The 26,421-nt window shown below is 41.9% G+C and overlaps 1 protein-coding gene across 1 annotated transcript; it reads right to left on the bottom strand.

Annotated features, from left to right (window-relative positions):
• Positions 1 to 118: 118 nt before the first annotated feature.
• On the bottom strand, positions 119 to 23,261 carry LOC311055631 (zinc finger CCCH domain-containing protein 7B-like). The gene is made up of 23 exons (XM_084071880.1): positions 23,056 to 23,261; positions 22,651 to 22,718; positions 22,513 to 22,549; positions 19,618 to 19,815; positions 17,846 to 18,004; positions 16,395 to 16,484; positions 13,615 to 13,660; positions 13,352 to 13,446; positions 12,315 to 13,098; positions 12,002 to 12,082; positions 11,660 to 11,721; positions 11,478 to 11,568; positions 10,495 to 10,656; positions 8,036 to 8,238; positions 7,780 to 7,883; positions 7,115 to 7,299; positions 6,575 to 6,654; positions 5,468 to 5,661; positions 4,586 to 4,691; positions 3,589 to 3,697; positions 3,025 to 3,167; positions 2,221 to 2,390; positions 119 to 1,866 (listed from the first exon to the last, which is right to left on the bottom strand). Exons 2-23 carry the CDS (start codon positions 22,707 to 22,709, stop codon positions 1,677 to 1,679), a joined length of 3,348 nt encoding a protein of 1,115 aa, XP_083928006.1. The 5' UTR covers positions 22,710 to 22,718; positions 23,056 to 23,261; the 3' UTR covers positions 119 to 1,676.
• Between the last annotated feature and the right edge of the window lie 3,160 nt (positions 23,262 to 26,421).

Genomic DNA, 26,421 nt, shown 5'->3' with positions numbered 1-26,421 from the left:
TTCACAGTCCTATACTAATAGTACCCCAAAATAATCAATTTAATAGGTGGATGAAATTATAGCAGTTACTGGATGTGACTGTATTGTGAAGCACCATAAGGAACAGAGATACCTTGAATTAAAGTCTCAAAAATAGTTTTATTTATTCTTATGTTAACAGTGAACATTTTGGTCAAAAGATCTCCGTCACAAAAAAACAACAAAAAAGGCACTTTAATCTTCATTTTGTGTAGGCTGTTTGTAATTGTGATTCCACAATGATAAAATATTATTAAATTAACAGTGTAGTCTATTGAACTTGGCAATACTAGAAAATTACCCACATTTTGTACACCTTTAATCAGAATGATATCTTAATGTGTGAGAAGATAGTGGCTCAGTCTTCCTCAACAGCACACACAGCTGCAGTGGTGGTGGTTTAACTGAGGATACACTGCATCAGTTACCTGTTCATTTTAGTGTTAATTTAACTCTCAGGATTTTACCACCCATTAGAACAGTAAGGAAACAGGTGACATTGGTTCATTCCATGAAGAATGTCCCCAAGTTCACTATAAAGTTTATATAAAAAGTTTGCCAATGCATGTGTCCTTACTGGAAAGTTTTCATCTAATTTCTGCAGGCTACATGCATCAGATGCATGAGAAAGACAAGATTGCCAACATATCTTGTCACCACAAGAGTTGCCGTAGAAACCAAAGCACTACTAGCTGTGATTTTAGGAAAGTAAGACCAAGACTGCTTGGCTGAAACAATCTTTTGAAAGACTATTTTAACTTCACCAGTGAGCCAATTACGACTTCCCAGAACCCTACAAATTATCACAGGCTGATAATTTAGGAACATCTCATAACATCTGCCGCAAGCCAATTTCCCTCTTTGCTGACAAACTGTTTAAAGGGCACATCATTAGACATGTAACACATTTCTCCTAAGATGACATAGCAGCAAAATAATTCCTAGGCACAAATAGGTTTTTACATCAACAAAGGTTTTCTCAGATGGTGATAATACTCTTTTCAGATGATGGCGATTAAATTAATGAATAGCTATTTGAGCATAATTAAGTAATATGGACATCAAAATCTGTCACTTTTTGCCAGCAGTGCCTTAAGTGAACAGCAGTTCAGTTTGACTTACAATGTTCTCATTATTATTATTTACTGAACAATATAATTCAGTATAAACACTTTAAGCACTATCAGAGATGAAAACCAACATACCTTCACCAAAACATGAGTGCAATGTTTACATGTATGCAAGTGATAACTAGTGATCTGTAATAGCTGAGGGAAAGAGAGTGCAAAGTGTCTCAATGATGATGAATATGGTACGGTACATAGTGTACAACACAATTTTAACAAAGAAAAAAGGTGTGCAGCAATATAACATAATTTTGATATACTATGCATCCTTTTTGGAATTCAATTTTTGTTGATAGCCATTGAGAAGAAATTCAACATGGGGACTTCTGAAATGGAAATGACTGCAAGTTTCATATTTCATGCAAGCTTTGCCATAATAAACACATTGCAATTGTAGACATGTCACAATTTACCCATCTCCCACTACTAAGGATTTACACGATTATCAATCCGTGTCTGACAAAAATATAACTACTAGTTTAACAGCAGACAGTACTGTCATCCTTGATACAAATTATTAACAGCTCTAGTCTAGTGTGTCTGGTCCTGCAGTAGAAAATTGTACTTCCCAAAATCAAAATCATCAGGCAAAATGAGCATGTCTTCACGAGCCTTAGCCAGCTTCCTTCTTAGAAAGTCCCGTCTCTCAAACCATTCGTGCAACTCCTCAGAGCTGTGGGCGTAGTCGCAGCTCGCACCTTCTGGACATTCACCACCCAACCTGTCAATCACATCAATCCAGTAAATATGGCATTTAATCAATTTAAGCTTTTCGTTTGCTTCTGAAAAGAAAAAAATCTAACACAACTCAGTTACAACTAAGTAATCAACTATTTACTGTGTATGGCTAAGATAAATTCAATATCAGGAAAAAACTGCCAGCGGTCACAGAGGAAATTATCATCACGCCGAGGAAGGCTTTGACTGAAACACGTTGTGGTTTGCCCGTCCCTGATCTGTACAAAAGTACCTGAAGGACACTTCTGTGAGTGCTGGTCTTTCATTCTGGTGTCTCATTCTATTTTACCGCACTGCTTGAATTACTAATAAACTGTAGGCCAGATGAAGGTCTTACCTGGGACAGATGTCAAAGCCGGGGCCGGGGAAGCGGTAGCTCCAGCTTAGAGCTTCATCTTCTCCCTCGCAGCTGAAAAAGCGGTCCTTGTGCTTCTCAGAGGAAATGTGTTGTTGCCACTGGCGCTCGCTGTTACTGTTCCTTCCACACAGATGGCAGTGGAATCCACTCTAAAAGTACAAAAATTATGAGAATAACCACATTACAGACAGAAATAATATGGTAATTTAATTACAAGCTGCAAAATAAATGATGATGTGCATATGTATGTATAAAGCAAAAATGTTTCAGTCACACTTGATTTAATAAAAAGAAAGTTTTGGGTCTTTTCTGCCTTTATTGGATAGTACAGTTTAGAATGACAGGAAACAGGGAGAGAGAGTCGGGGAGTGACACACAGCAAAGGTTGTCAGGCTCGGGAATCGAACCTGCGACTGGCTGTAAGGCTGCCTTAGAGCCTATACGTAGTATGCGCCTAGCCTGGTAAACCATCCCGGTTGCGTGAATTCACATTATCACGTGTCTTCTGCAGAGTGCAGACCGGTCTGGCCCCAAGCACTGGGTGGGCGCTTTGCAGAAACCGAAAAGTGGAACACCCACCCAGTGCTTGGGGCCAGACCGGTCTTCAGAAGACACATAATAATGCGAATTTACGTGACCGGGATGGTTTACCAGGCTAGTATGCGCCTTAACCACTAGGCCATCGGCGCCCCGATTGAATTAATATTGAAGAAATAACAAATGGAGCCAAAACACATGTGGTTGTGATAAACTGGCCATTACGCAAAAACGTGATCTACCCACCAATGGTACAGCATAGTCTGTTGGCATGGCAATGTTCTTCTCCTCGCTTACTACAGGGGGCTGGGTGAGTATGGCCTCATCTGACTGGCGGTTGTGGCTTGTTAGGGACAGCCACATGTCATACATCTGCAGTAAGTCTTTAACTGTAGTGACAGATGTTAATGAATGATGATTAATGACAGCATGAAATGGTGCAGATTGTACTGGCATCTAAACACAGCTGTCTAAAGCAAAGTATACAGTGAACATGTGTGTGTTTTGCCAAAGCACCTATAAGGATTTAGGTCCAACTTTAATTACTAAGTGGTCAAGTATTTGGTCCAAACTGTCACTTGATGCCTTTGTCTTTTGGTTAAATTGAGACTCTAAAATCTACATCCAGCTACAAGAATAAGCAAACCATGTAGGTTTATGATTCTTAATACTACAACTCAGTCAATTAAATCAAGCAGTGTAATATCACTTCTTTCATGTGATATAGGGAATCCGTGCAGTTGTGTAATGGCTAATAATCGTTATTAAACACAGTTGAAACATCTTGTGTTGACAGCAGTGTTAACTCACTATCATTGTTCTTCATGTACGTCCACATTTCTTTCTCTTCCTGGCTGTGTGCATAAGTACAGTTCCCTGTGTAGTTGCACTTCTTCTGATTCAAAACCTGGACACACATCTGCAAGGACAAATTATGCTGTTTTAAGATCAAAAGGTAAAGCAACAGCAATTAAGATAATCTTTAATGGAACATACTGTTTTTATGGCATGGCTGAAGGTCCTCTGTCCAGCACCTGGGACCTTATCACTCGGATGTGTGTGCTTTAACCTATTTGCATGTCTGAAGGTTGAGTAATCTAGAACAGTTATGTCTGTATCTATGTATGTCTGTTCCCTCCAAAGTAGACCAATTCACAGCTCATGCCGCAACATGCGTGACACCACGAAACAGAGCCACCTCTGACCATGAAAGCCTGAACTGTGTAAAAATGTTATGTTGTTGTTGAAGTATTCGTAGAGATCACTATTTGTATTGGGCCAAGTGAGGCATAGACTGTCCATCACCACATTAGTTGACATGCACACCAGCAAACAGCCTGTATAGTGCAGCTTACCCACTGAACGCTACATTGTGATTTGTGCCAGTTTGTTTACAAACTGCACACAAATTGACATTAACTCTCGATAGCTGCAGATTGGACGGAGAGGCAGGCCACACTGTTTTTTGCATGTTTTAGCCAGTTTACTGTTAATCTCTCTACTGCAGACCACTTTTAAAAGCAGGTATTTTGAAAGATTTTGGAATGATTTCACATGATGAACCCACCTTGCTTTTTCTGGCTAATATTCACCAGAAAATGCATTAGAAAAATGATGTTATGCTTTGGAAAATTGTCAAAAATACCTGATTTGTGGTTAATGGGCAACAGCATACAAACACACCAGTATGGTTCTTTAATCTGAACAATGGCCCAGTAACCTAAGTGCAGAGGTCATGGTCTCATGCTCCCCACAGAACAAACAGGAAGAACTACATGAGGGCTACTAAAAGAACTGAAGAGCACACCTCATACTGCAGCGGGTGGTTTTTGGCGTGAGGCAGCGATCGCACTGAAACCCACTTATTCCTGTCCAAGGACTTCACCAGCAGCACTCGTCGCTCCTTAATCCAACTGTATTAAGACAAAAGGGATGGACAGAAAATGAAAATGTATTTGACCATTGGTTTTGTTCTCCAATTCGGCTGCATTATCAATTATCATTAATAGTTTCTCTTCACAACTTTAAGCCAAAAGGCAGTCCGCAATGCCTTCCCATACTCCAGTTGATTCAATAATGTAAACATGTTTTATTACCAAACAACCCAGTTTACCGAGAGCTTACCATCTGTCAGCGGTCTGTCTGATACGATAGCCTAGTTAAATTATTAGATCATTGCAGCCACAATGAGGCACTCTGGTCAGGATTATATTAGATAAGAATTAATAGATTAATAAGAATGAAATTGAAATTCGCTATGTCTCTGAAACAGTGTTCAAAGTTTATTTTTGTTTACAGTTAGATGTTGGATTGTTTGTACCTGTAAAAGTGCATGAATATCGTCCTTTTGTCCGCTGTTCTTTTCCCTTGCTTTAGTTTGCATAAAATATATATTGAAGGCGTTCATTTAAATGCTTTCTGGAGGGTGAAGAGTAGATTGTGTCTACTGTAAGTTAGCGACGGTAAATTAGCGACTGCTGCCATACTGTACATTAATTCCTTGATTAAACTTGGTTGGATTTTGTAAGATCTATACTGGAATTAGTTGGGTATTGTGTCATATTACTATACTCTGCCTTTTTTTTTAAACATCACTGGCAAACGACAAAGTATTCAAAACATGGAAATAATCCATGTTCACATCCACTACAAAAAACAAATACATTGCCTGGATGGAGGTCTTGCTTACCTGTGGCTGGCCTTGGCTGTGCAGTATTTAAGGGCTTTGTCAGGCTCACTGACGAGGCCGTCACGCCAGCACTGAGCACATGCAAACTTCATTCTCAGGTTAGGGTTCAGGCTCTTGTCTACTCCCACTGCTTTGGTTCTGCTGATAGCTCCTCCCACAGCTCCAACAGAGGAGGGGGGCTTGGGAATGGGATCCTAACATAAGCAAGTAGTTGTTAATTTTAAATGATCCATTTCAAATGATCCTTCATCTATATCTATATTTTAGCACAGATGAAGAATTATTTGACCATTTATGTAGAATCTTGAGGATTTTTTTCTTATGCATATGTTTATATGTACATTCAATTCATATCATACCTACACACTGTCATTAGCTTTTATGTGTACAGTATATTACCATTTTGATTCATTGCTTTCCCGTGGTATCTTTGTGTGGTTTTTCCTTCACATTACTAGAGCATCTAACCACAGTTCAATTTATTTGTGTTGTTTATGGAAACAAAGCTTAAAAATATGTCATCTTGAACTTCCTATGCAGCACTACAGCCAAACTTACTCGCCTTCAAATATTTCATGCCAACATTTTATATTATAATATAATATCCCATCAAAAGTTTGATCGGCCAAGGAGAGCAAGAAATTCAATGGTCGTAAAAAACAAACAAAGACTTATAGTAGAGTAGCCCCTTTTACAGTGCCCATTAAAGGCAGAAATGTTGCCCCATCATTCCGCCTTGCGGTTCTGTGTAAAAGGTATGGACATGGAGTGGAATGCATTGTTTTGTAGCCTTTGACGCGGATGCTGAGGTAGTCAGAGCTAAATCGACATTTCAGGGGTGTGACGTCTAAGGTCTGTGCACCTTTCTGTATCAAACCTTCTCTTCAATTTCCTTTCTCTTCAATTTATCCTCAAACGCATTTCTGACGCACTAATGCTGGCTTGCTATTTAAAATCACTCTAGGAGGCGGCTTTGAAAGAAAGACCAAGGCAAGGACACAAGATAAGATATCACAAGTGGAATTCAATCAAAGAACATGTCAGATACAGCAGCTATATGCTGTACAATAAGATAGAATATATGGAATACTGTGAGGCTCATCTTACTCTCTGCACTTTCTGTTTGACTGCGTTCTGTTCCTGATGATATTTTCTAGATTTCTCCTCAATTTCCTCAGGTGTGATACCTATAGATAGACAGACAGACAGACAGACAGACAGACAGACAGACAGACACACAAACAGAAAGACAGACACACAGACAAACAAATAGAGACAGACAGACAGACTTCAGTGTGTGACTGTGAACCCCAGGCGAAATTATGAGAGTCTGCTGCCACCTGCTGGATTTTACTAAGAATGGTTAATGCTATCAATTTTGATAAAAAAAAAGTAATATCAATCCAAATTAAAAAAACAAGTTTTAATTAATATTTATGAACATGAAAACAGCCATAAATGACACAGGTAACCCATTATGATGTATTGATCCATATGTCCTCACAAACATTTTTGCATCATTGCAGAATGGATGCAATTACCCTGCGTATCTTAGGTAGGTACCTAAGATAATTTCATAAACAAACAGACAAATGCACTGTAAACAATCTCTACTGAATTCATATGTATGCGTCTGCCAGATTGTACCTGTGTCTCTCTGCACCTTCCAGGTGTGGAGCTCAATGACGTTGTGGGCATAATGGCAGTTGTCCTCCCTGTGGCAGCCGTGATGACGGGCCGCATGGCGGCACAGCTCCAACTGGCGCTGCTGCATTATTGGGCGGACCTTGCTGTAGCTCTCAGTGGTGGACTTCGCTACAAATACCAAACACCTGAGGAGGATAGAAAGGACAGTATGTGTATGTGTGGTTAGCCTTCCTGGGGCCATAAGCAAAGTTCTGTTTGGGTCTCCCCTACCTGCACCATACACAGTCAAATCCTGAGTGTTCATTTAGCATACTTAAGTTAATAATAGCCGACCTACAAGCTCAGAACGCGTGAGCTTGTAGGTTGGCTATTTTCGGCATGCAACGCCGTCATGTGAATGCAGCCCAAGTTGTGCTAAAAAGTTTACTCTGGTGAATTTGAACAACTCTTACTTCCTCCTAGTTTAAGCAGCTACAGTACCTTCAGTGGCTCCGACATTGTACTTGTTAGTTGTTACAGCAAAATAGCCATCTTGATTTAAGAAAATATTAATCAAGTTGATGTAATAAAGCATATGGGTATGAAACGAAAGAACACAGCATAACCGAAAACAGACAGAAAGGATAAGTTTCTCTGCCAATATAGTGTCCCTTTAACCAACTCACTTATTGGTATCAAATTTGTGGCAGCCCTGCAGGTTAGAGCAGATGGTGGGGTCATTTTTGCAGCGTCTACTGATGCTCCTCGTGGGCTTACTGTCATAGCACTCCTGGAGAAAAACAACAGAAACATATGGAGAGGTGAGATAAAAGGATACAAACACATTCGGTACACTCCCATTTGCATGCTTGTTTTGTGTGTGTGAGTGTGAGTGTGAGTGTGAGTGTGTGTGTGTTGTTGTCTACAGACAGAGCAACTAACCTGACAGAGGAACATGAACATTCCTTTGTGTTCTTGTATAAGCTGTGTGACAACAAGGGCAGCGTCCTGTGCTTCAAACAGCAGGGTTCTGACCAACGTTCCCTTCCTTTCTTCCGTCCATACGTCTATCTCCAGCTGGTTGAAAGCAAAGGTGCAGTTCTCTCCAAACTTACACAAGCCCAAATCGCCTGACTGCAACAGCTCTGGACAATAAGAAGTACAACTACTGTCAGAAATATACAGGGAGTGGATAATTCTTATATTTACTGATAGTTACCTCATGGCTGGGGACTGGGGTCAGACACAGAATATTTATTTTATTCTTTATGCCCGGCTAAAGGCAGGCCAGAGAATCTTGAATTCGCCCCGTCTCTCTGTCTCTCTGTCTGTGTGTATGGTGCCTGTCTGCAGCTAATCTTCCAAACTACTATGGCCATCAATCCACATGACTATGGACTGCAACTAACAAATTGGGCGATTATTCTGCAAAAATAGGCGAACCCTGAGCCATTGCATTCCATGGCATATTATGTGATAAACAAATCATTACCTGGCCTTCGTCACTGCTATTGTTTTCCAATCTCAGGCATGCTCATCGTCACAAAGTTGCTATGCCAGGCTTCGGCTGGATGTGCTTGATAATCTATATTTTTTTGCCATTGTGTGTATCTGGTCTGGTTTAATGTGCCAAATGCATGTTCTGCAGTGTTGTTGCACTCTCTGAGACCTGTATGTCAACAGACATTGTTAGCAGTCCAAAGTTAATTGTAATGTAACGTTAATGCTTCAGTGTTTTGTCAGTCCAAGGTCAATTGGAATGTTATGTTAAAGCTGTAATCCTTAAGATTAATGTCCTACCTGGGATCCAAACCCGGTCTCACCAAAATGACTACTGCTGAGCTAAGGGGGAAAGCAATATCGTGCAATATCTCTTATCAAACAGCAGTGGTTATACCCAACCACAGGATTTCAATGTCTCAATTATAGAAGAGCAGGGAGACTTCCTCCAACCACAGCCATTCTCTACCATTCAGATTGGTTAAAACATTTTTTGTCTCAGCACAAATGGCTAAACAAATTCTCTGTATGCACCATACTATTCATGAAGTTATATTTGCACATTATGGGGTATTTTCTCAGAACAGATGATATGACCAACAATGTGGCTTTACTGCCTCAAATTACCAGTGCAACTGGTTCTAGGGGTTTACTGAATGTCTAACATCTACCAGCGTTACTCCCACACTCAGTAGTTGCTGATGCATCACAATACAGCCTAGTCGGAAGATACCACTCAAGTCTGATAAATTGGTGGATGAGTATGTCTGCTGTGTTTTGTTTAGCCTGCTGTTTGAATGTATGTTCTTCAATGGTCATAGGCACTGTGCCTAGTGTGTTCATATATTAATTAATACACAGTAAAATACTAAGTGTTCATTTATCTGAGAATGTAAAAATGTAACCAAACATTTGGTGTATTATTTGGTAACATTTTCTGAGTTCCAGAACTCATTTAAACTTATGAAACATTATTTTAACCAATCTGTATGGTGGAGTATCTTAATGCAATAGTATGTTTATACAATATAACTAATACATCTGTCCCTCCTCTTCCATTGAAAAATGTATACCCTGGCGTCAGGTAGGACACATACTTTACTTACTTGGCATCTTCTTTATAACCAACTTATAAAACATTATGTTAACCAATCTGTATGGTATCCCCTGGCGTCAGGTAGGACGTATGTATGTATGTATGTATGTATGTATGTATGTATGTATGTATGTATGTTCCTCTCCTGTGTTTCATTCTCACTTTTGTCACTGCTATGACACCTTAAACTTCCCTCTTGGAAACAATAAAGTTTCACTTGTCATTATGCTTGCGTTCTTTGTTGGTAGTTCAGCATTAAGCATTAAAGTGTTATGTGTTGTGGAGAAACGTTGAGTGAGTCTACAAAAAACGCATGCCAGTGACATCACTGACGAATCCTTGGCATCTCCTTTATAACCAGCCTAATGTCATAATGGCGTACGTATGCCACTTCAGTGTCGTATGACAGAGATATCACTGACGAATCCTTTGCATTTTTAGTCTTCAACGAGCATAGAGCAGCGGCGCCACTAAAAGCTGCATTTTTTCACACTTGCGCTACTGAAACACTAAACAGGATTATTATTTCATGTCAACATTCAAGTACAACTATCAGAATGTATAACCCAGGTAAAGTAATTCACTCACAAGTTTAACTATAGTTTTCCATCTGTTGAAAGTAATTTCTGATACGGGTATAACCTTTTGTAATCATCCTATCCTTGTGGATATAACTCCATATAGGTCAATGATATAACATGATGTATGTGTCCTCTATTCAGCACCTGTTTGTTTTGTTTTGGAGTGTGTGCTCTTCGGCACTTCGCATCTATATCACTCAGCCATCTGGTTTTAGGATCCTTACCCTTACAAAGCACAAATGGCCCACCGAAGAAGTTCCTGGCAGGAAGCGTTCGTATCCTGGTCCACTCCAAATCATAACCTGCCTTCCTCTTAGACAGCAGAGTGTCGTGTCTACAACTGTGGACGAGGTCTGTCTTGTGAACAAAACTATATATTCCTTTACCTGAAAAAAAGAAAAGGGGAAATTAGATGATATAAGATGTTGCACTTTATTCATCCTGCAGAGGTAAATTCAGTAAACAAGTAGGGTGTTGAGAGGAGGAGACTGAGGTTTGAATCCTCCGAGGTGCATCATTGATGGCCGGGCATGGGAGTGTGCGTGCAAAGTTTCCCTCTGATCGGTCCCACAGTGCTAGTAGCATGTCGTGGCCCCAAAAACGGGCACCTCCAGCAAACTTTGAAAGCCAATCGTGGTCAATCAGAATAGGATCCGAAAGATCTAACAGATACATCTTGATCGCATGACTACAGAGTATTGTGTACCAATTTGAGTGAGGTTGGGACAAAATCGGTAGGTGTGGTAGCAAAAACTGTGTTTTGCAAAGAAAACTTGTCAAGTAGAAATTTTAGGCAAAAATTGCACAGGGCAGATATGACAAATAACCGACAAATAGCGGCAATAGACGATCGGCTGTCCTGATTGAATCTTCCATTTTGGTCCTATTTACAAAAAAAGTTGATTAACACAAGAGCTTGTAGATCTGCTATTTACACTATTTTCAGAAAATGTTCAGAAAATTATGAAGATTATGCAAAATAATTGCGATTATCTTACAATAAATGCACGGAATGTCTGTCTGTCTGTACATACGTACGTATGAACGACTAAACTGAGGAGAAAAAGGGTGTAAAAATAGTTGGCTACTTTAAATTAAACAAAATAAAAAATAATTACTGTGGGGCATGCATTTCCAACTTGCATCGTTCCCGTGTAGGCCAGCCTAGTATATTCAATTCAGTAAACTTAACATGAGCGTAGCATACCTTCCCGGGAAAAACAGCTGGAGCAGGCAGACATGAAGTCATGGGTGGAGCTCAGGGGGTTCAAGGTACGGTTCACGTAGCCATTCCTCTTCTTCGTCGCCATGGTAGCAGATTTCAGTTAAACATTATTATAAACAAACACACTCATAATAACACATGGCAAAGATAAGGATAAATCTTACTTTTTGGTTGAGCTTGGCGAAGCGAGGAGGAAGTTCAACTGCAGTGTAAGAGGACCTAGTGCCTGAGAGCACAGAAACGTAGCAGTTAAGCACCATGTACGTGTGAATATGGACAATAAGTTTACAATAACCACGTGTCAGTTACTAACTAACAATAACCATGTGTCAGTTACTAACTTATTTTGGAATGATATTGTGCATTATGTTTATACCCTCTATTTCTGCATTCTAAAACAGGCCTAGGTCTATTTTAATCTCTATATTTTCAAAACAAAGTAGTTAGTGAACCAATCAAAGAGATTGGCCGATTTACGCAGAGAACCAATCAACAATGATATTGACCTTGGCGTTTTGGGTGCAAATGCTGAGCAAGAGTTTCATCCATGGTGGACAAACGACCTGTATAGGCATCGCTGGTGGTGTCTAAAGACAGAGAGATGGACAGAGCTCAATGTAAAAGTACGATAAACATACAAGCAGAATTCAGAATGCGGTGAGATCTTTGGGAGCAGGTGGGGATGAAAACAGAAGCGGAGCTTCTGGACATGACAGGGCGTGTCAAAATGTTTTCAAAATATTGTGGCAGTGCAACTATTTATCACACCAGTCAATCAATTCTTAGATAGATTACAACCCACTGATATATTCTGCTCACCAGGTAAACTGAAATCAGAGAGGGAATCCAGGCCTCCTTCCCTGACGGCCTCTACTGGCAAAGCTGCCCTCGCACCAGCCACTACGGGGAAAGAATCCAGGGTGTCCAAGTTGTCCAAGGTGTCCAGGGAATCAAGCACGTCCGAAGCATTCATGTCTATTTTAGGGATATCTGTACTAATAAGAGTGGGGCCAGTGGCCATTTCCTGGGCAACAAAGTAATCTAGGGATTCATCCAAGGAATCATCAAAACAATTTTCTACATCCACTTCCAGGTTTGCTCCAGGCTCCTCGATCTCCCCCAGGGCTTCGTCCACACATGGCTGTGAGTCGAGGAGATCATCCAGGGACTCGAGATCATCGAGCATATCCAGAGAGGCTGGATTCACTCCAGTGGTGGGCTCGTTGACGCTAGCACGGCCTATGACACTGGCTAGGGTGTCCAGACCATTTGAGGTCCGCCCTAGGGAGTCCAACAAGTCTAGGCTGGGGGTCTTGATACTATCATCAACAGCGGCAGTACAACCGAAGGCCGAGAAGCAATCCAGAGAGTTAAGCTCGCTGACCGCAGAGTCGAAGAAAGCTGGGGGAAGGCAAGGCGTGGGTGCAGGCAGAACAGAGTGGGGGAGACGGGGTGTGGGGGCTGGCAGGAGACAATGTGTGACCAGAGGTTTAGGGACATGGAGGCCAGCAGGGAAGGTCATTTGGATCATGGGCTTGCTGCTGGTGTGTTTCCGTGAGGAGTCATAAGTCACAGTGTCAGGCAACGCTGCCTGGATGTGAGTCTAAGGGGGAATGGAGAAATGGTTGGAATAAAAAATTAACAAAAGCAAGGGAGAGAAAGTGGAAAAAATAAATAACTATTAATTTATTTAGTTTCAACAATATATGACAAACACACACACACACACACACACACACACACACACACACACACACACACACACACACACACACACACACACACACACACACACACACACACACACACACACACACACACACACACACACACACACACACACACACACACACTACCTCAGTAGCCTCAGGTTCATTAGGGAAGCAGTCTAGCAGACTGTCTAGGTCATCTCCCATCAGCCCAAAATCCTCCAGAGTGTCCATGTCAGACACTTAGAAAGGATGGCAGAAAACAGAAAGAGTTTTTCTTTTTTTTCTCCTTTCTTAATTACTGAACTATTAAGCATAGAAATCAGGAAGGCAGAGTAAACAGCAAAATGTATGAAACAACTGATATGATTGGGCTACAATTTATTTTTCTGTTACAAAATAATTCAAACCTGGTGCACTTGCGGTCTTCAAGCCATTGCCTGAAGTTCCTCTCAACTAGAGAGGACACAAGAAAAAAACAAAACATTGACATGCAACAATAATAAAAAGAGTATCCATGTCAGCCTTCAGTCTCTTCCTGGAGAAGTGATATCCCAACCAATATGAGAAATCAATCACACAAAAGACATTGGGTGCGTTTACATGCACAATATTTATTCATTCAGAATGAAATCATTCCGAATAGAAATGTATACCCAACTGTTTACATGGCACCTGAATAAAAGTATTCCTGTTCCTCAATCGTTTACATGAGCAAAGCATTCATTCGGAATAGAACTCTGGTCATGCGCAGAGTGCTTCGGGCCAGGTTGGGGACGGGGGGAGGGGGCGGGGGTGTTTGACAGGTAAACATATGTATTACCTCTGGCAGCCTTGGTAATGAATAATAACAATTTTGGCTACACGTACATGGATCTTTTTCTAAACGCACATTTTTGAGTGCGTTTGGGCCTTTCAGCCACACGCAAACGGTGTTTTTGGCCGCTAAAACGGATATTTTTGTAAACGGATAAATAAGTGAAGGTTTTCCAAAACATGCGTTTCAGTGGATCTGTGTGGACATGTAATCCGGAGATTTTGAGAAACGATGACGTCATCGCGCATTCGCACATGGTCATTATAATAATAAATAAAATAATACAATAATACATAAACACCGGACCGCTCATGGTCATTATAATAATAAATGAAGAGAGAGAGAGAGAGCAACACTTACAGTCTATGAAACAAGGCACGCTCATTTATGGCTAAATAATGTCATACTTAATAATAAGACAGTGGTGGGAAAAGTAGCTCATTCACTGTGTGACGAAAACCCTCTTTCTCTGCGCCAAGTAGAACACACGGCGCGCACACAGATTGAATGTGGGGTCTGTCGTCCTAAAACACAATCGCCCCGGTGCCGAGAGTCCCTGCTTTATAGTGGTGTTCGATGTTTTTACATTGCCAACTCTCACATGTACATAAACGTTCAGATTTCAAATATAAAGTGCTTACCCCTGAGCCACGGACGTTACAAGGCGATCCGGACCGCGATAAGTACCCGTATCTCCCGTATTGTTCAATAAAAAGCATTTTAATCCGATCGTCGGCCATTTTCTCCAAATTGTCTCCGATGCTTTCAACCATGCGACACCAATGGTTGGAAGGTGTATTGCACTCTGATACATTACCAAAATAAAAGAACAGAAAAAGAAAATGGCCGGCGATCGGATTAAAATGTTTTTTATTGAACAATACGGGAGATACGGGTACTTATCGCGGTCCGGATCGCCTTGTAACGTCCGTGGCTCGGGGGTAAGCACTTTATATTTGAAATCTGAACGTTTCCTACATGTGAGAGTTGGCAATGTAAAAACATCGAACACCACTATAAAGCAGGGATTCTCGGCACCATGACTGTCATGGTATGACAGTCATGTTTCAGGGTTGAGTTTTACTTCATTCATCGATTCATTCCATGGGCGGTCGTCCCAAAAAAACTCCCCGCCCCACGCACCTTCTGAGCGGGCCACCCGCGGCCGCTCCATGGTCGCTGGATTTTGACCCGGGGCGATTGTGTTTTAGGACGACAGACCCCCCACATTCAATCTGTGTGCGCGGCGCCGTGTGTTCTACTTGGCGCAGAGAAAGAGGGGTTTCGTCACGCAGTGAATGAGCTACTTTTCCCACCACTGTCTTATTATTAATTATGACATTATTTTGCCATAAATGAGCGTGCCTTGTTTCATAGACTGTAAGTGTTGCTCTCTCTCTCTCTCTTCATTTATTATTATAATGACCATGAGCGGTCCGGTGTTTATGTATTATTATATTATTTATTATTATAATGACCATGTGCGAATGCGCGATGACGTCATCGTTTCTCAAAATCTCCGGATTACATGTCCACACAGATCCACTGAAACGCATGTTTTGGAAAACCTTCACTTATTTATCCGTTTACAAAAATATCCGTTTTAGCGGCCAAAAGCACCGTTTGCGTGTGGCTGAAAGGCCCAAACGCACACAAAAATGTCCGTTTACAAAAAGATCCATGTACGTGTAGCCAAGGCCTAAGTCACGGCTGCCAGAGAGAAATAATAACAAGCCACAGCTCACAATCAATCAAAGCTGCCAGCTATATAGGTAAATGAGGAAGAAGAGAAGAGAGACAATAAAACAAGTTAAGAGAGAGAAGGTAGAGAGAAGGTTTGATAATGGAAGCACACCGCATCCTGGCTACGGCCATTGGTCTGCTATTGATGAGTTTAATGCAGCAAAATCAGCTCCTGTTATATTTGCTGCTGACCCGGAGGAGGAGCCGGTCGGCGGAGAACTACGCGCGTCTGCGACTTGGGCTTGGAGCGCCAGACTCCACATGGCTTGCGCCTCTCCCCCCCCCACCCAGAAGCACCGCGCTAGCCAATGACACATGCGCAAAAGAACAAATGTATACCAGTCTGATACCAGTGCGTTTACATGGGCAATGTAGCCCGATTCTATCGGTATATACCAGCCCTTCAAACCCGAATGAAATTTCATTCGGATCAGACCGGTATGGCCATACCGATGCGTTTACATGAGCATTTCTATTCTGAATGAGCATTCATTCCGAATTGAAGTGGAATAAACCTGTCCATGTAAACGCAGCCATTGTTATTCATGTTGTTTTTCTCAATGGAAATACAGTGAAAAGAGCTGGTTCCTGCTTCATGGTTCATGTTGGTGTACATTTTATCCAACTAACCTCTCCAGTGACATGGACCCTTTGGTTTTCAAGTCCCAGATAGACAGACAGCTCCTGTGCCAGGTCATTCATCAGTTTGTCCTGCGAAGACTGAAGAAAAAAAAGAAAGGAAAACATTTTTTTGCTGTCCTGATTGAATCGGTCAATTTGGTCCCATTCCCAAGGTGAAATATATGACACAAAATAACAACTGACAAAAGGTTGATTAACACAAGAGTAAGTGCAGATGCTTTAACAAGACAATATGACACATATTGAATATCAATTACCTGGTGGATAATTATTATCATATTACTGTTAATAGAAAATCTAGATCTATTTTAAATTAGAGAACTGATAAGAGTTCAGAACTTGAAGCTACCCTCAATGAATTAAGAGAATGATATGGTAGTTAATTTAAAACAATATAGGGCAGGGGTCGGCAAGTACGTTCGGCCTCTGGACAGTTTTTTTCTAAGTCATTAGATGGTGGGCCAGAACATAATTAATGGTTCATTTAAGAACTGGAACTTTGACTGACCATCTTATGCAAATGCTGTTGCTATCAAAGTTAATAAAGATTTGTGTGGTATAACTGCATACTGATAGAACTGTGTGTGTAATCAAATGTTACAGGTGCAGATAGAAATGCATGGGGTAATCATTTTGTGCTGGCCTCGTCCTTGAATGTTGTACAAAGGGGATATATAGTTGCATTAAAAAGTTAAAAATAATATCTAGAGACAGACTCCCTTTAAACAACGGATATAAACAAGTGCTTTCATAGCATGGGAGCTCAAGGTCTCTTCTTAGATATGGAGAGAAACCGTATGAAACAGCTGCCTGTTATTGACTCTGAACATGGATAAAGGAATTCTTCAGGTGGGGGTAGATTCTCTATTTGGACATTATAACCCAGGGGTTCTCGAAGTTTTTAAATTCAAGGAACCCCAGTTTGATATGCAAATTTGGTCCCCAGACCCCACTTTTAGTATCGCTACTAGCCTATATGTAAGACTGACTGTCACATATTGTAAACCATTTACTAAATAATTTGCCCGCCAAATATCATCGCTGGTGGGCCAGTTCTGGCCCACGGGCCGCCTGTTGCCTAACACTGATATTGGGGATAGAGCAGCACTGATGTAGCCAGTGTTAAATTCATTCATGCTTTAGAACAAGTGAGAATTATGAGGTGCAGTACAACTGGGATGGGAGAAGAGATTGATGATGCCTGGCAGAGTGGAGAGGATTTACATCAGCGTGTACACATAGTCAAGACTGGGATCAAACTGAGGCAGAACATTCTAAGTTCTTTGGTCTGAACTGTTGCTCCTTAAAAGGCCAAAGGAAAATAGATGCCCATAGAATAGATATTGTAACATAAACCAGGACTGATCAGTGCCATTCTTGGAGGGACAAGAGATGATTCAGCTCTCATCGTGTCAAATTACAGATACAAAAAACATTACCTGAGGTGCAGCCAGCAGACTCGCCATGGTGCAGCTGTAGGCCTCCCTGTACCGTCTAAGCTCCTTCAAACACATAGCTTTCCTGTACAGTGACTTGCGGCTTTCCTCACACACTTCCAATGCACTGTCACAGTCCTGCACCCCACTCTCATAGTGCCCCTGAGGAGAACAACAGCAGCAAAAAGGGAAACATAGAGTGTAAGAGAGTGTGACAAGAGAGTGCAAACACAAATAATGAAATGAGAACTGGGCTTGTCAGTATGGTGTATTTTTGTAATAAAAGCTCACATACAAGAGTGTGACTTTATTGTTATTTATTCATGCACAAACCAACTTCTGACAAAGTCTTAGGCTGAATGAGCAAATTCTCTGCTATGAGAATAAATCTTGTCATAAATCTTTAAGGGATGCAAAGTATACTGTTTTAACCCTTTCCCTGTAATACCATTCCCACAGTATTGTTGTGCTGCGCACAATACGTGCAGATTATGCACAGTGAAGCTTGCGACTGGCTTAAACTAGGAACTTCAACATTCATTAAATACGATTATTTCAAGTAGACTTAAGACCATTCCCCACATTTAATTGAAAACATTTGTTGGAATTAGAGTTTTACACACACAGAAAACGTCATTGTAACGTCTAGTTTAATTAAGTGTTGTGATATACGTGGTGTTGTGGCCTAAATAAACTCTTCATGCTGTCCTTCTTGCATAACAATCTGACATAAACAAATGCATTCATAATGGAGGCTCCTTGTGTAAACATTATCATATTAGGTCATAATATGTAATTGCGTTACATATTCATATATAAATGTTACAATGCTTATGCATGAGAATTTAGTTAATTACATGTATGTACAGTACACACACACATTCAGCAAAATACTGATATACGATATGCAAGGGATAATCAATGGCGAGCAGGTCATTATTGAGAAATAAACTTGGTTAATGGGTTTATTTCTCAATAATAACCTGCTCCCCATTCATTATCCCGTTTATTACACGGCTACTTAATTAATTATTAAGAAATTAATAAATTGACTCGGAATTAACAACAAAACGAAAGATTCTTAGAGGGTTCAATGATTAGCATATACAGGGTCCCCACACATTTTTAGCAATGAATTTCCAAAACTTTTCCAAAACTTTTCCAGAATATTTAGCCCAATTTCCAGGCCTATATAACAATCACTCGGCGCAATAATGTGTCTCTTACTCCTATGTAGAATGCCCAAAGATAGGCAGTGTAGCAAAAATAAAGTTTGAGACATACATTAGGCTGCCGTCACACAGCCCGTTTGGCGAAAAACTACTTATGTTACATATTTCGTGTAAAATTATTCATGTTTATGAAAATGTTTTGTTTTAACAAAATCAATAGCCAAAAACAATGCATAGCCAAATATTTTTCCAGGACCCTTCATAAATTCCAGGACCTTTGATGATGTTTGATCAATTTCAAACCTTTTCCAGTACTGGATTTTTTATTTTTTTATTTCAAAATATTTCCAGGAATTTCATGACCGTGGGGACCCTGCATATACTAGGTTAGAATATACAGTCAATGAGTACATTCAGTAAAAAGAAAAGCAGTATAGAGCAATGTGTATTATTACATTACAATTAGCATCCAACATCAATACAGCTGACATTTTAAATGTGGATATAACACCCATACTCCCGTTTGCTATAAATACCCTAAATCAAGTCTCTATGAGCAGCAGTCCCATAAACACACTGTGTTAACATTGGCATATGGCTCACCAGGTTGTAGTATGCAGTGGCACGGTTGACAAACAGGCTCTCCAGCAGGGCTTTAGAAACATCTATCTCCTCTGCTGTGGCATACTGGGCAACATTCTCCCCCTCACTGAAGTATTTAATCGCTTGCACCCAATCCCCATCTTTGAAGGAAGCATTGCCCTCATCAAGAAGGTTGCACACCAACTGGATCAGAAAGCTCTGAGAAGAGGAGAGATGAGGGTGGGGGGTTAAGATACAAAATCAAACAGCAGGCAAAGAATACAAGACCATCATTACATCATTACACTGGGAACCCACCAAAAAAGTGTCACTCACGCACTTTATTGTGTGCGGAGGTTTGTGCGTGACTATTCATGCCAAACCTAGCCATAGCGGGACGTCTTGTAAATGCATTTCAATGAGAATGCACAAAAAAGCAGGAAAAAAAACGTGGGGGGGTGTCACGTCTGTGTCCAGCCAGTGAGAACAGCTGCATTCATTAACATGAAGCAGAACAAAATCAGCATCTGTGCGCTTATGCTTGTGCGCCTGGTGGGTTTGGTGATGTTCTATATTGTCTGAATCAACTTTGTTTGCGTTCGTTTGCGTGCTAGAGTGACTTTGAGAGCTGTTTTACCGTACAATGTAAGTGAATGAGGAGCATATTTTTAATTAGCAAATTCTAATCAATGGAGCAGTTATTTTAGATTTCTTGTCCACCTTTAGAGTTACATCATGGCAAGGTAACTACACAACCCAAACCTCTACTAAAGTGGTCTTGCCCTTTAAGCACTGTGCTTTCACTCTGCTTCTACAATATCTCATATCTACTACTGCTTACATTTCACAGATGTGTCTAGTTGAGAATGAGCGTCCATTCTACAACTATGCCACAGTGCCAATCATGGATATGTCCATGATTTTTTTTTTTTTTAATCATACTGTGCCGGCCAGATTTAAGGCGTGGCGGCCCGCCACTGCTTAATGCATATAGGGGAAACACTGGGTCACTGTGAATCAGACTAACCACCCAAGTCAATCTGTATCAGTGTGCTAGGAGGAACACAAATCAGATGTAATCCTTCTGCTGTGTCTAATACTAATATTCAACAAGCATGTTATATACTCATGTGTATACTACTGGTATTAATCAAGATTATAAGGCACTTCTCATTAGATAGGTTAATTTCAATACACGGATTGAGTCTCTCCATCTAATTCATTAGTCTATGGCTCCCATGTCCCTGTACTCTGGCTGTAGGCCCAGACCCCCTCAACACCACGTTCTGCGTCCAACCAAAGGCCTCAGGTGTGCTAAACACAATCATGCAAAACTATCTCAAGCCCATTAATCAACTATTTGTAATGAACTGTGATTAAAATGTTTAATTTATCATTCAACTACTATCCCTCAAGCCTATAACTCCTGCCATGTAACTTAACTGAGTAAATGTTTATCCCATGAAGCGTATAGTACCCATAGTGTTTCGCAGACCCTTGCACTATACTCTTTATGGTTATTCTACATAGTCTTATAGGGAATATAATTTAGTGCATGACAGGTACAAGAGTTTGCAGATAGTGTGTGACAAATGACAATTGTACTTAGAGAAGAGAATGTTAGCCTGTGCATAACGGCCATAAGTACATATAGTGAATACATGAACAAACTATTCAGCCTCCATACTTCCTCCCTACTGTTTCTTCCGTGAGGATGGGAAAACAAGAAATTCAATATGCAATATGTGCTACAGCACCCTCTGTTGTCAATGTACTCTAGATGCAGAAATACAGTGGTTGTAAAGTTAAGAATCCAATATGCATAATTTAAAACAAATTAGGCGTGCAATGATGACACTAGTGGCTAGCATCAACAGAGTGGCGGTGAAAAGCTCTTTCCATCCAGATCCCTGATCCAACTCCACTCTAAGCTGTGGAGTGTAACCAAAGTATTCCTCAGAGAGGTCATAAACTACCAAAGTCAATTGCCAAGTCGACTGGTGCATTGGGTGATGTATGTGATACATTTAAACCTGAAGTACACACAGAAGTCAGGAGCTGATCAAACAATATTTAATATGGCACTGTACGAGAGGATGCTATGGGTATTGACAGATTCTAACTCCAAGTACAGTAAGCACAGTGTCAGTGAGCATGCCGAGCTGCACTTGTGCAATTTTATTTGAAGTAAACATGAAACTCCTGAATCAGCCCATCATCTACTAGCTTAGCCTTAGAAATGTCAGACATCACCTTGCTCTCAGGAGGAGGGTCAGATTTACAGACTCAAGGTGCCCGCCATATGTGGTCCGAAACACATAAGTTTAAATCTGATTAAGGTAAACACAACCATGACCTGATGCCACAAACAAGCATTGTAAAACAAGCATCTATCTACTACTCTACATTAGAGAAATCTGTGGGAGGACCCAGATGGTTAAATGAAGTAATCCAGCTGAGGTTTACATAACACACTGTATAGCAGTGGTTCTCAACCTTTTCAGGCCCGTGACCCCCCAAAATGATCATATTTGAACTGGGGACCCCCCGCCACTAACCTGACTCTGCCAGATACCCCCACCCTGTCAAGCACTTGGAATGTAGGAGTTGAGGCATCAAAGTTTTTGGCTTTCTTATTAATAAGATTTTAATTATTTGACAATTTGGCCAATGTTTGACCAGTTTTTATAGTATAGTTTGTTGATTACTTTCTTTTTTTTGTTGAGGTATTAAGTCTTAAAAGTCCTTAAATTGTAACTTCACTGTCAGGGATCACCCCCCCCCCCCCCCCCCTCCCCCAATCTCATGTGGGGGGTCCCGACCCACAGGTTGAGAACCACTGCTGTACAGGGTGATATTATATAGTCAAGACAGACAGTCAACTCAAGACCCAAACAGACATTACAACGCACGTACCTCGTAGCCTCCGGGATCTGGATAAGGCAGAGATGACCTATAGGACACAGAAACAAGAAAATGCGATAAGGCCATATAATCGCAACCGCTGTCACTGAATCTGCACCTAAAGTTTTATAATAAAAACATTACACTCACTGTATAAATGTCAAAGCTTTATCGATGTCCTTCTTGCGTTTCTGTCTCGCAGAATCCATTTTTGAACACTGGAAATAAGAGGAAAAACAAGACACGTAAAGACGGTTTAGTTACTGTCAGCTTTGAAAAACAGCATAAAGAATATGGCTGACGTCTTTTACTGAGCAACAATTAAAGAGGAAATCAGATCACATCCGAAATGTTCCCTTTCCTTCAATCATGCATAAACAATCCAACAATTCTAATTTTGGAATTTTAGCCAAGAGTTGGATGGTCAACCACCAGTAATCCTGGTGTTTATTCACAAATAAATAAGACTGGTTTGGTACAGGGTTGATCGTCTACGTGACCCTACATGTTATCTTGCTAGCATGGCTCGACTTCACAAAGTTCAGAAACACCTACCTGATAAAGTTCATTGAAATGGCGTCACGTTTATGGCTGCATGCTTTTTTTTTAACCGCAGAGTAGTTAAATGACAATAGTCACAACAAACTAAACTGACTAACAAGCGCTGCTCACGCTGTAAGGAAATAATGTGTTTGTTTGTCTTCTTCTCACATGTAGCTAATGTTAAAGAGATCTCACTGGACTGAGTTGTAGTTGTTGAGTTTCGATTAGCTCACGACATGGTTCTGAACAGTGTTGCCAGGTTTTGCGAGAGAAACAAGCAGGCAGGTCTATGAAAACAAGCCCAAAAGAAGCGAAGCTGTGTTCAGTCAGCAACTATAACGGAGCAACTATAAGACTTCCGGTGGACGATCTCTTCAGAATAAGAGTATCCTCTAAAAATAAAAATAAAGTAGAAAAACTGTTAATTTGCACATTAAAACTACAACTTAAGCATTTAAACGAAGCTATACAACACATATTATGTTTCTGTGTAACAAAAACATTTTTTTAAACATTAATAATTGATCTAAATGGATAAATGGTCAGAAAAGGTCAGAAAAGTGCCGTTCTCGGACAAAAGTGGACACTGGACAGGCGCCGGCGGACACTGCCGACACTTCTGACATACGCACGCGTGCGGGGACACCTCCCCTACAACGCCACACTCTCCGCTAAGCGGGAGAGGTGTAAAAAAAAGTGTGGCGGACCGTCCAGTGAGGTCAGAGGTCAGAAAAGTGCCGTTCTCGGACAAAAGTGGACACTGGACAGGCGCCGGCGGACACTGCCGACACATCTGACACACGCACGCGTGCGGGGACACCTCCCCTACAACGCCACACTCTCCGCTAAGCGGGAGAGGTGTAAAAAAAAGTGTGGCGGACCGTCCAGTGAGGTCAGAGGTCAGAAAAGTGCCGTTCTCGGACAAAAGTGGACACTGGACAGGCGCCGGCGGACACTGCCGACACGTCTGACACACGCACGCGTGCGGGGACACCTCCCCTACAACGCCACACTCTCCGCTAAGCGGGAGAGGTGTAAAAAAAAGTGTGGCGGACCGTCCAGTGAGGTCAGAGGTCAGAAAAGTGCCGTTCTCGGACAAAAGTGGACACTGGACAGGCGCCGGCGGACACTGCCGACACGTCTGACACACGCACGCGTGCGGGGACACCTCCCCTACAACGCCACACTCTCCGCTAAGCGGGAGAGGTGTAAAAAAAAGTGTGGCGGACCGTCCAGTGAGGTCAGAGGTCAGAAAAGTGCCGTTCTCGGACAAAAGTGGACACTGGACAGGCGCCGGCGGACACTGCCGACACGTCTGACACACGCACGCGTGCGGGGACACCTCCCCTACAACGCCACACTCTCCGCTAAGCGGGAGAGGTGTAAAAAAAAGTGTGGCGGACCGTCCAGTGAGGTCAGAGGTCAGAAAAGTGCCGTTCTCGGACAAAAGTGGACACTGGACAGGCGCCGGCGGACACTGCCGACACGTCTGACACACGCACGCGTGCGGGGACACCTCCCCTACAACGCCACACTCTCGGATAAGCCCGAGAGGTGTAAACAAATTTGCAAAAAAACACATCCACACCATGGTCAAAATCTTCCAAATTGTCCTCTATTGTGATGCCAGCATTAAGTGATGCATCATTACATTTCACGTAGAAATAAATGTACCCATGTGTTTTTGCCACTTGCAATGCATTTGCTGGTTGGAGGACGTTTATACTTGTACAGGCGGACGCTGCCAGCACTTCTGACATCAAACCTACCCATTGGCTTTTTGGAAGAGGACGCAAGTCCCAGGAAGTGCCACAGAATCTCATCAGGAAGTTTTAAAGAATCTTCTGTGTATACAGTCCTGTTGCGTTGACGAGTTATTGATGGATATGTGTTGATACTCCCACCCAACAGACATGGCTATGGACAAGCCTTGCTTCTATTTCAGTTTCCCAGTTTGACATCAGTATAAAATTTCAAGACCATTAATAAAGGCACACACCAACATCTCGTTCTGTGTCTCTCTCCGTTCCTGAGAAAAGACGTATGTAACATTGACCAACACAACCAAACAAAATACATCAGTAACAAGTAACAATACTGATGTAATGAAGTAGAAATAAAAATATAGATAACACAAATAAAATTAAAGTACAGATGGAATGGCAGGTATGATAAACCTTGTGCGTATGTCAAAAGTGCCACGGCAAATAGCTGTCTCGTGTCCAGCGTCCAATTTTTTGTAAAGGCTATGCACTGAAAATGGCCTTTTTCTGACCCCTGACCTCACTGGACGGCCCGCCACTTTTCAAAATACACCTGTTTGGCTTAGCGGGGAGTGTAGCGTTGTAGGGGAGGTGTCCCCACACGCGTACGTATGTCAGAAGTGTCGGCAGTGTCCGCCGGCGCCTGTCCAGTGTCCACTTTTGTGTGAAAACGGCTCTTTTCTGACCTCTGACCTCACTGGACGGTCCGCCACACTTTTTTTTACACCTCTCCCGCTTAGCGGAGAGTGTGGCGTTGTAGGGGAGGTGTCCCCGCACGCGTGCGTGTGTCAGACGTGTCGGCAGTGTCCGCCGGCGCCTGTCCAGTGTCCACTTTTGTGCGAAAACGGCACTTTTCTGACCTCTGACCTCACTGGACGGTCCGCCACACTTTTTTTTACACCTCTCGGGCTTATCCGAGAGTGTGGCGTTGTAGGGGAGGTGTCCCCGCACGCGTGCGTGTGTCAGAAGTGTCGGCAGTGTCCGCCGGCGCCTGTCCAGTGTCCACTTTTGTCTGAGAACGGCACTTTTCTGACCTCTGACCTCACTGGACGGTCCGCCACACTTTTTTTTACACCTCTCGGGCTTATCCGAGAGTGTGGCGTTGTAGGGGAGGTGTCCCCGCACGTGTGCGTGTGTCAGAAGTGTCGGCAGTGTCCGCCGGCGCCTGTTCAGTGTCCATTTTTGTCTGAAAACGGCACTTTTCTGACCTCTGACCTCACTGGACAGTCCGCCACACTTTTTTTTACACCTCTCGGGCTTATCCGAGAGTGTGGCGTTGTAGGGCAGGTGTCCCCGCACGCGTGCGTATGTCAAAAGTGTTGGCAGCGTCCGCCGGCGCCTTTCCAGTGTCCACTGTTGTCTGAAAACGGCACTTTCTTTTCTTACATCTGGCCGCACTGGACGGCCTGCCAGTTGTTTTTTTTTTACAAATTATCTCTCAATTTTCACCAACATTCTGTCCTACTGGTCTGTATCAATTTTCTATCAAGTTCAGGGGCGGCGCTCAGTTATGGAACAATTCTCACGAACACACACACACACACACACACACACACACACACACACACACACACACACACACACACACACACACACTTTTATTTTTCTGATTACA

The sequence above is a fragment of the Gymnoscopelus microlampas genome (genome assembly GCF_963454915.1).
Source record: "Gymnoscopelus microlampas genome assembly, chromosome: 11".
Lineage (NCBI taxonomy): Eukaryota > Metazoa > Chordata > Actinopteri > Myctophiformes > Myctophidae > Gymnoscopelus > Gymnoscopelus microlampas.
Note: the sequence above shows the minus strand (reverse complement) of the source record. Positions and strands in the feature narration are given on the sequence as shown.